This window comes from Podarcis filfolensis (genome assembly GCF_964270895.1).
Source record: "Podarcis filfolensis genome assembly, chromosome: 9".
Lineage (NCBI taxonomy): Eukaryota > Metazoa > Chordata > Lepidosauria > Squamata > Lacertidae > Podarcis > Podarcis filfolensis.
In genome coordinates this window covers 16,221,550-16,235,845 of record NC_139610.1, presented here as the reverse complement: position 1 = coordinate 16,235,845, position 14,296 = coordinate 16,221,550, and the positions used below count along the sequence as shown (strand labels likewise).

General features: G+C 44.1%; 1 protein-coding gene across 4 annotated transcripts in view; it reads left to right on the top strand.

The window, feature by feature from the left end:
- The window catches only part of ARAP2 (ArfGAP with RhoGAP domain, ankyrin repeat and PH domain 2), a 129,182-nt gene that overhangs the window by 86,894 nt on the left and 27,992 nt on the right, over positions 1–14,296 (top strand). For all 4 annotated transcript variants that reach the window (XM_083630049.1, XM_083630047.1, XM_083630048.1 and 1 more), the window contains 5 exons: positions 269–432; positions 3,902–4,114; positions 5,239–5,344; positions 8,029–8,176; positions 13,889–13,957. In XM_083630049.1, coding sequence (XP_083486175.1) covers positions 269–432; positions 3,902–4,114; positions 5,239–5,344; positions 8,029–8,176; positions 13,889–13,957 — 700 coding nt within the window. The remainder of the gene's footprint in view (positions 1–268; positions 433–3,901; positions 4,115–5,238; positions 5,345–8,028; positions 8,177–13,888; positions 13,958–14,296) is intronic.

The window sequence follows — 14,296 nt, the reverse complement described above, 5'->3', positions numbered from 1 at the left end:
CACTCCACCCTCCCCGTCATCCAGGTTCAACCCTGAGGAGAAATATTCATGTTCTCTTTGAATATTCTCTCAAAAGTGAGAGTGTTTCAAGAGAAGCAGCATTGTGGCTGTTTTCAGCCTTAGGTTATTGCCAGCTGTTCAGTTGTTCAGTGTTCACCTATCCATACGATATCCATCTTGCTCTTTTTCACTAAAATAAGAATCGCTTTCTCCACTCACCCTCTTATTGCTCCTTTCAAAATATTTTCCCAAAACTTTTTTTTTGCAGAACATTATACATCCACGGCCACACAAAGTTGGATTTCACAGTCTGGCACAGCGCAATTGAAAAAGCAGCAGGTACAGATGGCAACGTGTTAGAAGATCAGCAGCTCAGCAGAAATGACGTCCCGATTATAGTGAACAGCTGTATTGCATTTGTTACGCAGTATGGTAAGTGGAGCAGAGCATTTGTTCAAGTTCCTGAAAATTGGAGATGCATCCGGATAGAGTACTTAAGAAGCATCTATATCAGATTACATTAGCTGGGCTTGAACTGCTATTTGCAAAGACCACACTTTGTCACAGGTTCACACTGTTGCACTGTATTATTTGCATGGCTGTGTGTGTCTAAAATGTACAAGTCAAGGGAGAGAGAATCTCCTTACAAGGAGCTTCTTGAGGTCCTATACATATGTGTGTATATGTGTGTGTATAAAGTTTTACAAAAATCCAAACATTAAACATCAACATCATCATTAAGGATTCTCTGAATCCTTTGACACCCCTCCATCCTTCCATGGTTGCCATCATCAATCTTTTCCCCAACTGCTTCTCTTACTTTCTATATTTTTAAAAATCAACATCATCTATTTTTATCTTTTTTTGTACATTACAAGCACTAATCAAATCCTGCCAAAGTTTTCAGTTGTTTACAGTGTTCTCTTAAACACATTGTAAATTTTTCCCATTCCGTCTTAAAGTTCTTCTCTTCCTGGTTTCTGATTTTCCTGGTCAATTTTGCCATTTCGGCGTAGTCCATCATCTTCATCAGTCATTGGTCTCTGGTCGGAACGCTGTCCTCTTTCCATCTCTGGGCCAGTAGTATTCGAGGTCCATTTATTTTTGATGGGTGCAGGATTTTATTCACTGAAAGATGAAGATCTATGTGGCCAAAAAGCAGCGTATGTTGTTTTGGTACCTAGTTTAAGAACTGCTGCCATGCTGTGAAGCCAACAGCTTATCAGGCCGTGGCTTTCAAAAGGTGTTTCAAAACACCTTTTGAAAGCCAGAAGGCTAAAGCTGCTAGAACCTGCCATGTTGAGGAAATTTGCTCTGCTGATCTCCCACTGCACTGTTCAGCCACAAAATAACAATCGATGTGTTGTAATATCCAATCTCTGATCTTATGGACAACAGGGAGACCTAAGAAGCTCTGCCGGTGCTCTACAAGGTTTGAAGGTGTGCTCTAGGCTATCACCCAGAACCCTGTGCGCCATGCATGTCTCCGAGCCGCTAGTGTGTGATCAGCTCCAGCAAGAACGTTTCAATGATCCAAACGCATGAGTGGTGGTGGAGTTCCAGTTGTGTGGGAAACGCCCACTTGAATGGCTCGCATTCAACTTGGATCATTTAAACGGTCTCCTAGCTGTGTAAGAGTTGCTTCCATGGCAATTATTTATTTTATTTTTATTTGTTAAATTTGAATACTGCCCTTCACCACAAGATCTCAGGGTGGTTCACAGAACAAAAGACAAGATAAAAACACAAGTAAATAATTAAAGCAAGAACAGCAAAACAATAGCTCCCGCCCTTCCCACAGACAATTTAAAAGGTTGTAGACTATTAATCAAGGGATGCAGGTGGCGCTGTGGGTTAAACCACAGAGCCTAGAACTTGCCGATCAGAAGCTCAGTGGTTCAAATCCCCATGATAGAGTGAGCTTCTGCTGCTCGGTCCCTGCTCCTGCCAACCTAGCAGTTCAAAAGCACGTCAAAGTGCAAGTAGATAAATAGGTACCGCACCGGCGGGAAGGTAAACGTGTTTCCGTGTGCTGCTCTAATTCGCCAGAAGCGGCTTAGTCATGCTGGCCACATGACCCGGAAGCTCTATGCCGGCTCCCTCGGCCAAATAAAATGAGATGAGCGCTGCAACCCGAGAGTCGGTCACGACTGGACCTAATGGTCAGGGGTCCCTTTACCTTTACCTTAGACTATTAATCAGCCAAAGGCCTGTTGAAGGGGAATGCTTTCACCTGGTGCCTAAAGGTGTATAATGATGACACCAGGCGAGCCTTCCTGGGGAGATCAATCCACAAACAGAGAGCTACTATAAAGAAGGCCTGTTCTTGTGTAGCCACCCTCTGCACCTCACGTGGCAGAGGCACACAAAGAAGGCCCTCAGATGCTGAATGCAGCGTCTGGGACAGTTTATGTGGGGAGAAGTGGTCCTTGAAGTATTATTGACTACTTAAATTTCTATACCAGGTTTCATCCAAGAATCACAGGGCAGTTTAAAAAAAAAATGCATACCATAGTAGCAAAGAAAAAACAATACAATTTAAAAGATCATAAAGGTACCCCTGCCCGTACGGGCCAGTCGTGTCCGACTCTAGGGTTGTGCGCCCATCTCACTTAAGAGGCCGGGGGCCAGCGCTGTCCGGAGACACTTCCGGGTCACGTGGCCAGCGTGACAAAGCTGCTCTGGCGAGCCGGCACCAGTGCAGCACACGGAAACGCCTTTTACCTTCCCGCTATGAAGCGGTACCTATTTATCTACTTGCACTTAGGGGTGCTTTCGAACTGCTAGGTGGGCAGGAGCTGGGACCGAAAGACGGGAGCTCACCCCGCCGCAGGGATTCGAACCGCCGACCATGCGATCAGCAAGCCCTAGGCGCTGAGGCTTTACCCACAGCGCCACCCGCGTCCCCTTAAAAGATGATAGATTGTTTAATTAGCTCAAACCCTGGGAATGTTTTTGCATGGCGCATAAAAGATATGTAAGAAATGAAGAAATGTCCGTACCATTAGGGTACTGTAGCATACAAGCAGATGTACAGAGAGTAATCTGAAAGTTTAAAGGACTGCAAGCAGTCCTGGATGGATCTGGAATGGCAAAACATCTGAGAAAAATTGAGATACCATGTACAATTGTACCTTGGTTCTCAAACAGAATGCATTCCAGGAGTCCGTTCGACTCCCAGAACCGTTCGAAAACCAAGACACAGCTTCCGATTGGCTGCAGGAGTGTCCTGCAGCCAATCGGAAGCCGCGCCAGACATTCAGCTTCCCAAAATTGTTTAAAATCCAGAACACTCACTTCCGGGTTTCGATCGTTTGGGAGCCGATTTGTTCGGGAGCCAAGGCGTTCAGGATCCAGGGTATGACTGCATTGTGTGGTGGGAAAATGAGAAACAGAAAGTGACAGACTTGCCCCCCGCTCCACTAGAACAAGGAGAATCTTTCAGTTAGCCTAGGATTCCTGCTTCCTCCCCTCCCTTACCACTGGTTATACATGCAGCAAAAGCTTCTTCTTCAGTGTTGCTGCCTCTTAACTGCATCTGTGATACAGTGTTAAAATCAGGATTATACAGAGCAACCTGAAGTATTGCTATTTGTTCAAATTGTGTTTCCCCCCTCTAACTGTACAATATTTTTATATTGAAGTATTGGTCTATTTAAGACAGGGGTAGTCAACCTTTCTATACCTACTGCCCACTAATGCATCTTTCTTGATGGTAAAATTTGCTTACCGCCCACCAGTGCTCGATGGAAGAAGGATTCAGCTTGTGCTGTAGAACCTCCTACCGCCCACCTAGAATCCTGAAACGCCCACTAGTGAGCGGTAGGGACCAGGTGGACATCCCCTGATTTAAGGCATAATTAATTTTTTTGGAAAGTGATTTTGTGTTCCTTTCTCTAAGGTCTGGGTAGCAAACACATCTACCTGAAAGGAGGGGATCCTTCTCGTGTAAATGAACTTCTGGAGTGCTTCAAAAAAGACGCGAGAAGTGTTAAGCTGAGGGCTGGGACAAATCAGCTGGAAGATGTCACTGATGCACTGAAATGCTTTCTGTCTGAAATAGATGATGCACTGCTTACCAAAGAACTCTATCCATTTTGGATTTCTGTATTAGGTAATGTGCTGCATGTTTTTGACGAAGCCGTAGAGACATTGCATCTGTTTACTGAACCTCCCTGGCCTCCTTCCAGCCTGAAAATTTTTTTGGAGCTCTCTCTGATGTTGTGCTGAGCCTCAGTGAGGCTCAAAACGCAATGAGGTGTCTCATTCATTTCCAAGTCATCACAGGGTTTATAAATGCCTTTGCCCCTCTCTAAGCTCTGGAGAAGGATGGGTTCTAATTAAATATGGTTATCAGTAAACAGAACAGGGGGACGAGTGGGTATAACACATTTTAGAACAACAGGTTGTTGAAAGAAGCACAGTGGGGGGAAACACCGAGCTGAGGAGGAAAAAACATATTTTTCAGACTGTGGACTAGACTATCTGAGTTGTTAATGATGTCATTCAAGAGGGATGTGTTAAGTTGTGGGCGAACATATCAGACGACACAGCGATTCTTCCAAAGCAGCTCTTTATTTGTAAGCTGGAACAGAACTGAACTGAGGACCTCAGTCAGCCTGCTTATATAGAGCTCCAGAACAATGTAACTGTTGCAACTTTCTAAAACTATCCAATCACTGAATGTCACTTTCGATCCTTCATTTGCATACAAACTATCCAATCACTGAACGTCACTTTTGATCCTTCATTTGCATAACGATCTACAGTATCCCCCTGCTGGCCCAGGGTCAGAACTTCAGTACATAACAGGATGTATTCCAATCAATATTGTGACCTCCAAGTAACCTGCTCCGAGCAATGAAAGACTCAGTTTTCCATTCTACCTATTTGTATGTCTTGCCCATTTGTATTTTAATCAGCTCTGCCCATTAAGTGCATCCATGAGCAAACAGAAGAATCGGCTTGATGGATACTTAGCCTGCGACTCATTGCAGGCGGTACAAGAATACAAAAGTTGCAAGGCGTAACCTCCTTGTTCTCAAAATTGTTTCCCTTCAAACATAGCACGTCAAAAGAGAATTTACCAATATTGTGTCGGTGAAGTAGGGGTGGATTGGCTGAATAATAATCTTAAATGACTAGATGCTGCTGAGATGGTGGATCAATATCCTTCTCTTTTGGATTGCACTGCTGTTAATGCTGGGTAATTTAACCCCCCTCCCACTTCTCTATCAGATACACTGGATGAGAAAAAGAGAGTGAAAAAGTACAGCACTTTTATTCGAACACTTCCACCAGTCAATAGGGCGACATTGGCAGCTTTAATGGAGCACCTTTACAGGTCAGTGTGTTGGTAAATCTACTGAAAAGAAAATATTATATCTGAAAGCTGTCCATACATCTTCTTTTAACTTTGTCAAAGGTCAGTGGGGAGAAAGGAATGTTAGATATACCAGATAAGGTTCAAAATTTTATTTATATACTATCTCAGGATAGATGTTTCCTGCTTGGCAGGGGGTTGGACTCGATGGCCCTTGTGGTCTCTTCCAACTCTATGATTCTATGATTCTAGGAATCCTTGGAATGCTCTAAGGGGGCATTATCATAGTTGACATTTCCCCTCCCTTGCAGAATGCAAATCTTTCCAGGTGGGCTTCCATGTAACATCAAAATATGTTAATAAAATCACAAGAAGCAATCTCAAAACATTACTAGCAATCAGGATCACCAGATGACAACTAAAGATGAGGATCAGCACAAGCCAGTTGGCAGCTGATAGCCCTGTTATAAGAAAAAAACTGCTCCTCTTCTCTGATGGGGTATTCGAGAGCCCATATACAGTCCTTAGGTGGGTTCCCTATTGGTAGGAGAAAATAACAGAGGCCAACCAGAGTATATTGAGAAGCAAAGCCCTGATCTTTACTCAAAGAACTGTTGCAACAGGGTCCCCACTCACCGCACGCCGGAGGGAGGAGAGAACCTTGAACAAAGATGTGCAAGCCCTTATATAGACTTTTGAAATTGCCCAGCCTGCAGCCCAAGACCACCACCCCAAAACATCATACATACACCACAGAAGGAGGTGGTCTACAGCAGAAATCCTGTCTGCCAGCATACCTGAAAATGGTCACTGATTGCTTTACCTGGGCAGCCTGGCCATTCTTTTGTGATGGTAAATACTTTAGTTCCTGAATCCAGGTCACAGGCTCACTCTATTCAAACACAAATATGCCCTTAAGACAAGATTTGTAAGCAAAAGACAATGGGGAGGCTTTTGCATTTCATTCCTCCTTGCAGAGAGAGTCAAAATGGCTTCAGGATTGTTCTCCTGTACTATTTCAGACACGTGGTTTATATACTTATGTATGTGCTTGCCTTGTACATTTATGAATGTTTAATTTCTATTTGAGACCTGAGAATTCTTATAACAGCCCTTAGGCAATGGTGTGAATATACTGCACAATGTATTATATAACATATTATTATATTATAAAATATAATATTTTATTAACTGTAATAAGTAATAAGCTGTTGCAGTACTCCTGTCAGTCAGGCCCTCCATTTCTGCCAGCACCTTTCTCTTGTGCACAGCTGGTGATGTTTGGGCTACATAAACAATGGCAGTTACCCCAGAAGGTTGAGAATAGTGCTTTGCATAAGGCCATCTAGGGAACTCATGGGTGAGGCAAGATTTTAACCTGGCGGCTTCCTGGTTCACAGCTCTTCGGCGCTATGCTCTGTCACTGCTAGCCATGACAATCCAATCCATAGCAACTGATAACTTCCAGATGCTGGTGCATTTCACTTGCTGATGGATCTTGCCAGAAGTGTATTTATTCACAAAGCCCGAACATCTGTATTTTGAATTAACTGCCATGTCCCAAACTCTCTTCGGTGGCAGCCCCACATATACTGCTTCTCGAATTTGGAGGCAGCTGACATTGGAGTCACATCAGTTAGCTGTCTGGGAATTGGGAATTTCAATCTGTGTCACCATTAATGTTCTACAAGTCCAGGACTATGTATGGAGTAGTTTCATACAATATACTATTGAATGGGGGAAAGTCCACTTTCTGAGATTTCCACATTGATTTTATTTACAAAAATTCCTAGCTCTTCTGGTTGTGAAGGTATGAAATCTCACAAGCTTAGTGATGGCAGTGTTTGTTTGCTGAATAAGGTAAAAAAAAGGTAAAGGTGAAGGACCCCTGGACAGTTAGGTCTAGTCAAAGGTGACTATGGAATTGCGGCGCTCATCTAGCTTTCAGGCCGAGGGAGTCGGCATTTGTCCACAGACAGCTTTCCAGGTCATGTGGCCAGCATAGCTAAACTGCTTCCGGTGCAACGGGACACCGTGCCGTAAGCTGGAGCATACAGAAACACCGTTTTCCTACCCGCTGCAGCGGTACCTATTTATCCACTTGCACTGGCATGCTTTCGAACTGCTAGGTTGGCAGGAGCTGGGACAGAGCAATGGGAGCTCACCCGTCGCCGGGAATCGAACCGCTGACCTTCTGATCGGCAAGCCAAGAGGCTCACTTGTTTAGACCACAGCACCACCCGTGTCCTGTTTGCTGAATAAGATAGCCGGTGGTCAGAAGGTGGACTTTACGTCCCTCCAGAGTATATCCCTGATTGCCAAATGGGGAGAAGAAGCAACTAGTTTTGGTGTTTTCCATAATATTGCTCTGCTTCTGACCTTCCCAAGGCAGCTGGCTTGTTCACTGTTTCAAGCAGTCCTGTACCCTGGCCTAGCTGGAGGGAGCAACTTCACCATACTCTAACAATCTGTTTGTGTAAAGGCAGAACAATCTGTTTGTGTAAAAACAGGTGGCAAGAGAATTGTGAGTTAATGATGTAGGAAAAAATGAGATGCATAATTTCATTTTAATGGATGCCTGCTTTTAAGTTGAGCTGCTGTGTTGGAAATGCATGCTGTGTCGTGGGGTTGGGTTGGGGGATTCTTCCCTTACACAAGCCAATGCCTACTGAAGCCTTCTAAATGGATTTATTAACTTTCCGCAGGGTACAAAAGTGTTCGGAAATCAATCACATGGATCCACACAATCTAGCCATGGTGTTTTCATCGTGCTTGTTTCAGACCAAAGGGCAAACCAGCGAAGAAGTCGATGTGATCGAAGACCTGATTATAAATTATGTGCATCTCTTTGATGTAAGTAACCAGCACATTTATCAGATTTCTCCAATAATATAATTTAGCAAATGGCTGAAAACAGCAATAGGGCATCATATACAGCATTTTGTCTCTTGTTCAGAAATGCTTTCAGCAGGCCTGAAAAACACTGTTATCTCTCTCTTTGATTTTCAATCTAAAGGATTTCGACTTTAGCATTTTCCTTTTGAAGTTAGACTGACTCAGAGCAGCTAAACCTAAACTTATGGGTTGCACCCAGTGTCCTCCCTTGAGGGGGAAAAAAACCTACCTGATGGTCATCTTAGATTACCTGTATGCAGGTATATCTTCTTGTCCATGATATAGTTAGCACACTGAGAGGTCCCTGCACTCAAGGAGTATACAAATTAGAAGCAGTAGTAGTGGAGACAGTAGAAGGAGGGAAAGAGAGAGTTAAAGAACATGGAGAGAAGCAAACCACAGCTGCTTAAAACTGGGGGTTAGGGGTGTTTTGTGTGTTTGTTTTAAAGTTCATTATTCACAGCAGTGACTGGTGACTGGGAGTGGCTGCCAGGACCATATAACACCGGTACTGAAAGACCTACAGTGGCTCCCAGTACGTTTCTGAGCACAATTCAAAGTGTTGGTGCTGACCTTTAAAGCCCTAAACAGCATCAGCCCCGTATACCTGAAGGAGCACCTCCACTCCCAGCATTCAGCCCAGACACTGAGGTCCTCCTCCAAGGGCCTTCTTGTGGTTCCATCACTGCAATAAGGGAAGCTACAGAGAACCAGACAGAGCTTTCTTGGTAGTGGCGCCCACCCTGTGGAATGCCGTCCTATCCGATGTCAAGGAGATAAGTAACTAAACAACCCTTAGGAGACATCTTAAGGCAACCCTGTATCGGGAAGCTTTTGAATGTGTGATGCTTCATTATGTTTTTATACACCGTATTGGCCCGAATATAAGCCACATCCAAATATAAGCCGCACCTTTAAAATTGGGGCGGGGGGAGAAAGAATACCTGAATACAAGCTGCTCCATTCCTCGATTCTCCTGGCTGCATATGGAGGGGGGTGGATCTGCGCTGCATTCCCTTTCCTCACTTTCTTACTTTCTGGCCTTGGGGGAGAGGGCGGGGGATTACGTGTGGGGTGGGTGACACTTTACTGTGCTCCTGGCTGCATACCATAAGGTCGCGAATATAAGCCACACCTTAACTTTTCACTGTCGGAACTTGGGGGAAAAGTGAGGCTTATATTCAGGCCAATACGGTATGTTGGAAGCCACCCAGAGTGGCTGGGGCAGGCCAGTCAGATGGGCAAGGTACAATTATTACTATTACTATTAAGGTAAAGGGTAAAGGGACCATTGACCATTAGGTCCAGTCGTGGCCGACTCTGGGGTTGCGGTGCTCATCTCGCTTTTACTGGATGAGGGAGCCTGCGTACAGCTTCCGGGTCATGTGGCCAGCATGACTAAGCCGCTTCTGGCGAACCAGAGCAGTGCACGGAAACGCTGTTTACCTTCCTGCCGGAGCGGTACCTATTTATCTACTTGCACTTTGACATGCTTTCGAACTGCTAGGTTGGCAGGAGCAGGGACCGAACAACGGGAGCTCACCCCGTCGCGGGGATTCGAACCGCCGACCTTCTGATCGGCAAGTCCTAGGCTCTGTGGTTTAATCCACAGTGCCACCTGCGTCCCATACTATTTATTTATTACATAGGCCAGGGCAGAAATTCGGGTGGTGGCTTTTTAATTCTACTCTCTCCACCCCTGGCAGTTACTAATTCATTTTTAATACTGTTCCTTCCACTGACACCACCAAAGGAAGTTAAAATACCTATGGTGGTTGGAGACCCAGTCCTTGGATGTGCTATGGGAACAAGAGAACGTTATTGTTGGTAGATCGACACCTGCAAAGCTTTCCAGAGTCTTTGGAGTGGAAGTGCTGGAGTTGCATGTATGTTTCACCCTAATTCCCTTCAGCTGTGCTTCAGCAGGGGGTCAGAATTGCACTGTAAATCCTTTAGCGTGAACATCAATTTTACTCTGTTTATTTTCTGAATCATTATCATCATCATCTGCATTTGGGTCTGATAGGGCCCTCAAATTGTTTCACTGTGAAATAGGAATAAAAATCTATTATTTAGAAAATTTGTTAATTCCCTTTCTGCCTCTGGACAAGGTACTCAAAGTGATATATAACTTATAGATGCCATAAAACAACAATAAAAGCAGCAGCAATAAAACCGTACCAAAAAAAGGCAACAGCTAAAATACCTGCACGTCAATTTGAAATGCCTGGAGGGGGGATAAACAGATTTTCCTCTGCACTTTAATTACACCAGCAAGATGACCTATGGGCCGCATTAATGTTCTAATATAAACATTGGAACACAAGATCACAGTAAAACAGGCAGCAATAAAAATCAAATGCATAAGAACAGGGTGCGCAATTCACCAGGATATTTGCTTGTGCAATTCCTATGAAAATGAATGGGAGCTGTACAAGAGCACTATTAGCTATGCTCGTGCACAGCTGCCATTTGTTTTCATGTGACTTATTTTTGAAAATTTCCTGGTAGAGATTCTGCCCAAAATGTGTAAAAACACTCACAGCTAGAAAGAGACCCTTAGCTCACCTGGGATCAGCTCTTCACTCCCTGAAAGGTATTGTCATTATTATATTATTATATTTTTTAATTTTTTATTATTTTTTATTATTTTTATTATAATTTTTTTATTTTTATTATATTATTATTTTTTGTATATTTTTAAATTATATTATTATATTTTTTAATGTGGTGTGGTTAAACTTACACAGGTGTGCGTTTTAGAATTATGTATATTTAAACTGTGTGAAACGTTTCAGCCGCAAGTTCAGTTCTGACTTCCTCAAGTTGTCCTGGTCTGCGCTTGTTCTTCAGACTGTAGGGATAATCGGTAGTTCTCTAGCTGATGAAAGGCTGCTATCTCCCACCAGGCAGTGTGGTCAAATGTGAAGGAAGGTGTGATCTGTACAGTGGTACCTCAGAAATCGAACGGAATCCGTTCCGGAAGTCCGTTTGAATTCCAAAACGTTCAGAAAGCGAAGTGCGGCTTCTGATTGGCTGCAGGAAGCTGCTGCAGCCAATCGGAAACCATGGAAGCCCCATCAGACGTTTGGGTTCCAAAGAACGTTTGCAAACTGGAACACTCACTTCTGGGTTTGCGGTGTTCTGGCGCCAAAGCATCCCGAGTACCAAGGCGTTCGGGATCCAAGGTACGACTGTATTCAGACAACAGGTGGAGGACCAAAGTTCCCCCAACTCTGTGGCAGACCCACATTTTTGTATCAAAACTCATTGTAGATAGAAAACTAGCACAGGGAATAGTCTCAGTTACAACCATTATCATAGTTGTTTACTTGCAGGTTTTTCTTTTCACAGAAAAAGAATGCTAAGAAGGCACCAAGTATAGGAAGAGTGGATTTAGGAGACTAATTAGGAGACTAATCCCTGGCATTGGTTGTGCTTAGTGCTTTTTTTCTAAAAAAAAAATGTTTAGGGGTGCTCTCATTTTCCTAAAGGGACCCCTGATCATTAGGTCCAGTCGTGGCCGACTCTAGGGTTGCGGCGCTCATCTCGCTTTATTGGCTGAGGGAGCCGGCGTACAGCTTCTGGGTCATGTGGCCAGCATGACTAAGCTGCTTCTGGGGAACCAGAGCAGCACACAGAAACGCCGTTTACCTTCCCGCCAGAGCAGTACCTATTTATCTACTTGCACTTTGACATGCTTTCGATCTGCTAGGTTGGCAGGAGCAGGGACCGAGCAACGGGAGCTCACCCCATCGTGGGGATTCGAACCGCCAACCTTCCGATCGGCAAGTCCTAGGCTCTGTGTCCCTCTGTGTCCGCCACCCGTGTCCCTCTCGTTTTCCTACTCATATTGAAATATTGCACCTCAATGAGGTCAAACTTAATTCACAAAATGTTTAGGGGTATGCATACCCCTGTGTCCCCCCAGAAAAAAAGCACTGTTTGTGCCTGAGGGCACTTCCAGACAACCTGTTGATTGAACATTTATCCCAATTTCTTTGCAGGGAGTTTAGATGATGTCAGTCATTTATAAGCATTCATTCTGATTTGTTTGTGGGGAGGTTAGATGAAGTTGCATCAAGTGTTATTCCACATTTTCCAGTGCATGGCCTCATCACTTTCCTTATTGCCAAATGTCCAATCTGTGGGAGAGGCGGCCTTGTTGTGCAACTGTAATTGTGCAATGTGGATTGGCCAGTATGTGATTGAACCCCACCTGATAATAGCAACATGGAAGAAGCATCCCTGAAGAATTACTTTCAGATTATGTTTCCTCCATTATGTGTAGGCCAGGGCACTATCTTCCTCATTTTTAAAGTTGGTGTGCCTTGCAGTGACACAGCCACCTTGGTTGTTTTGTTTTATTGTATTAGGAATGGTGCATGGTTAGATTACTGCAATAATAATAATAATAATAATAATAATAATAATAATAATAATAATAGAATATATTATTTATACACCAGCCACTCTGGGCAGCTCTCAACAGATTAAAAACAGAATAAAACATCAAACATTTAAAAACTTCTCTAAACAAGGCTGCCTTCAGATGTCTTCTAAAAGTCAGATAGTTGTTTACTTCCTTGACATCTGATGGGAGGGCATTACACAGGGCGGGCGCCACTATCCAAAAGGCCCTCTGCCTGGTTCCCTGTAACCTCACTTTTCACAGTAAGGGAACCGCCAGAAGGCCCTCGGTGCTGGACCTCAGTGTCCGGGCTGAACGGTGGGGGTGGAGACACTCCTTCAGGTATACTGGATCGAGGCCGTTTAGGGCATTAAAGGTCAGCACCAGCACTTTGTGCTCGGAAACGTACCGGGAGCCAATGTAGGTCTTTCAGGACCAGTGTTATATGGTCTTGGCAGCCGCTCCCAGTCACCAGTCTAGGAGCCGCATTCTGGATCAATTATAGTTTCCGGGTCACCTTCAAAGGTAGCCCCACACAGAGCACATTTCAGTAGTCCAAGCGGGACTTAACTAGAGCATGCATCACTCTGATGAGACAGTCTGTGGGCAATGCATTATATATAGGGCTGCCTCTGAAGGCAGTTCAGGAAGCTTAGCTGATGCAGAATTTGGCAGTCACGTTGCTCACTATGGCAAGAAAGTTTGAGCATCTGATACCAATCCTGGCCCAAGTGCCCTGGCTGCACATTAGTTTCTGAGCCAAATTCAAAGTGCTGGTTTTGACCTATTAAACCTTAAACACCTCAGTACCACAATACCCCGAATACTGCCTCTCCCCATCTGAACTGACCCAGACCCTGCAACCACCATCCGAGGCCCTTCTTTGTGTGCTTCCTCCAGGAGAGGAAGGTGGCAACATGAGAACAGGCCTTTTCTGCAGCGGCTCCCCATTTCTGAAATGCTCTCCTCAGCAAGGTTTGGCTGGCGTCTTCATTATACACTTTTAGGTGCCAGGTGAAAATGTTCTTCTTCAACCAGGCCTTGACATCCGATACCCTTAAATTTGCTTTGGGAGGGGGGGGGTTATTGGTTTGTTTCTGCTCTTCTTTTTATTATGTGTGTTTGTTTAATTGTATTTTTATGTTGTGAACTGCCCTGAGATCTACGGATGAAAGTTGGTATACAAATTGTAGTAGTAGTAGTAGTAGTAGTCGTAATAAATTATAGAGGCACCAATATTACCATTTTTTAATGAACAGGTGCATGAAGAACAGGTGAAGCAAATGGATATTGAAAATAGCTTTATTACCAAATGGAAGGATACTCAGGTGAGTAATGATATTTCCTTCCTTGTTCAGAAGAAGAGCTGTCACTCAGCAGTAAGGCAAATATTTTGCAAGCAGAAAGGCAGGTAGAGTTGGGGCTGACTTTTGCCTCAACTGCCTGATGGTCAGTTTCAACAATACTGAGCTAAATGGAGCAGTGATCTGACTCTGTACGTGGCATTATCTATTTTGAAAAGAAAGTCAGAATCCGCTAAGTGGAGCCAATATCCAGCTGTTTTACACAAACTATTCAGGTGATGCTTCTGGCTCTTGGTTGCATGAGCCAACCTTCTCTGTTAACCTTCAAAAGTCAAAAATAAAAGTATATAGATGTTACAGTAC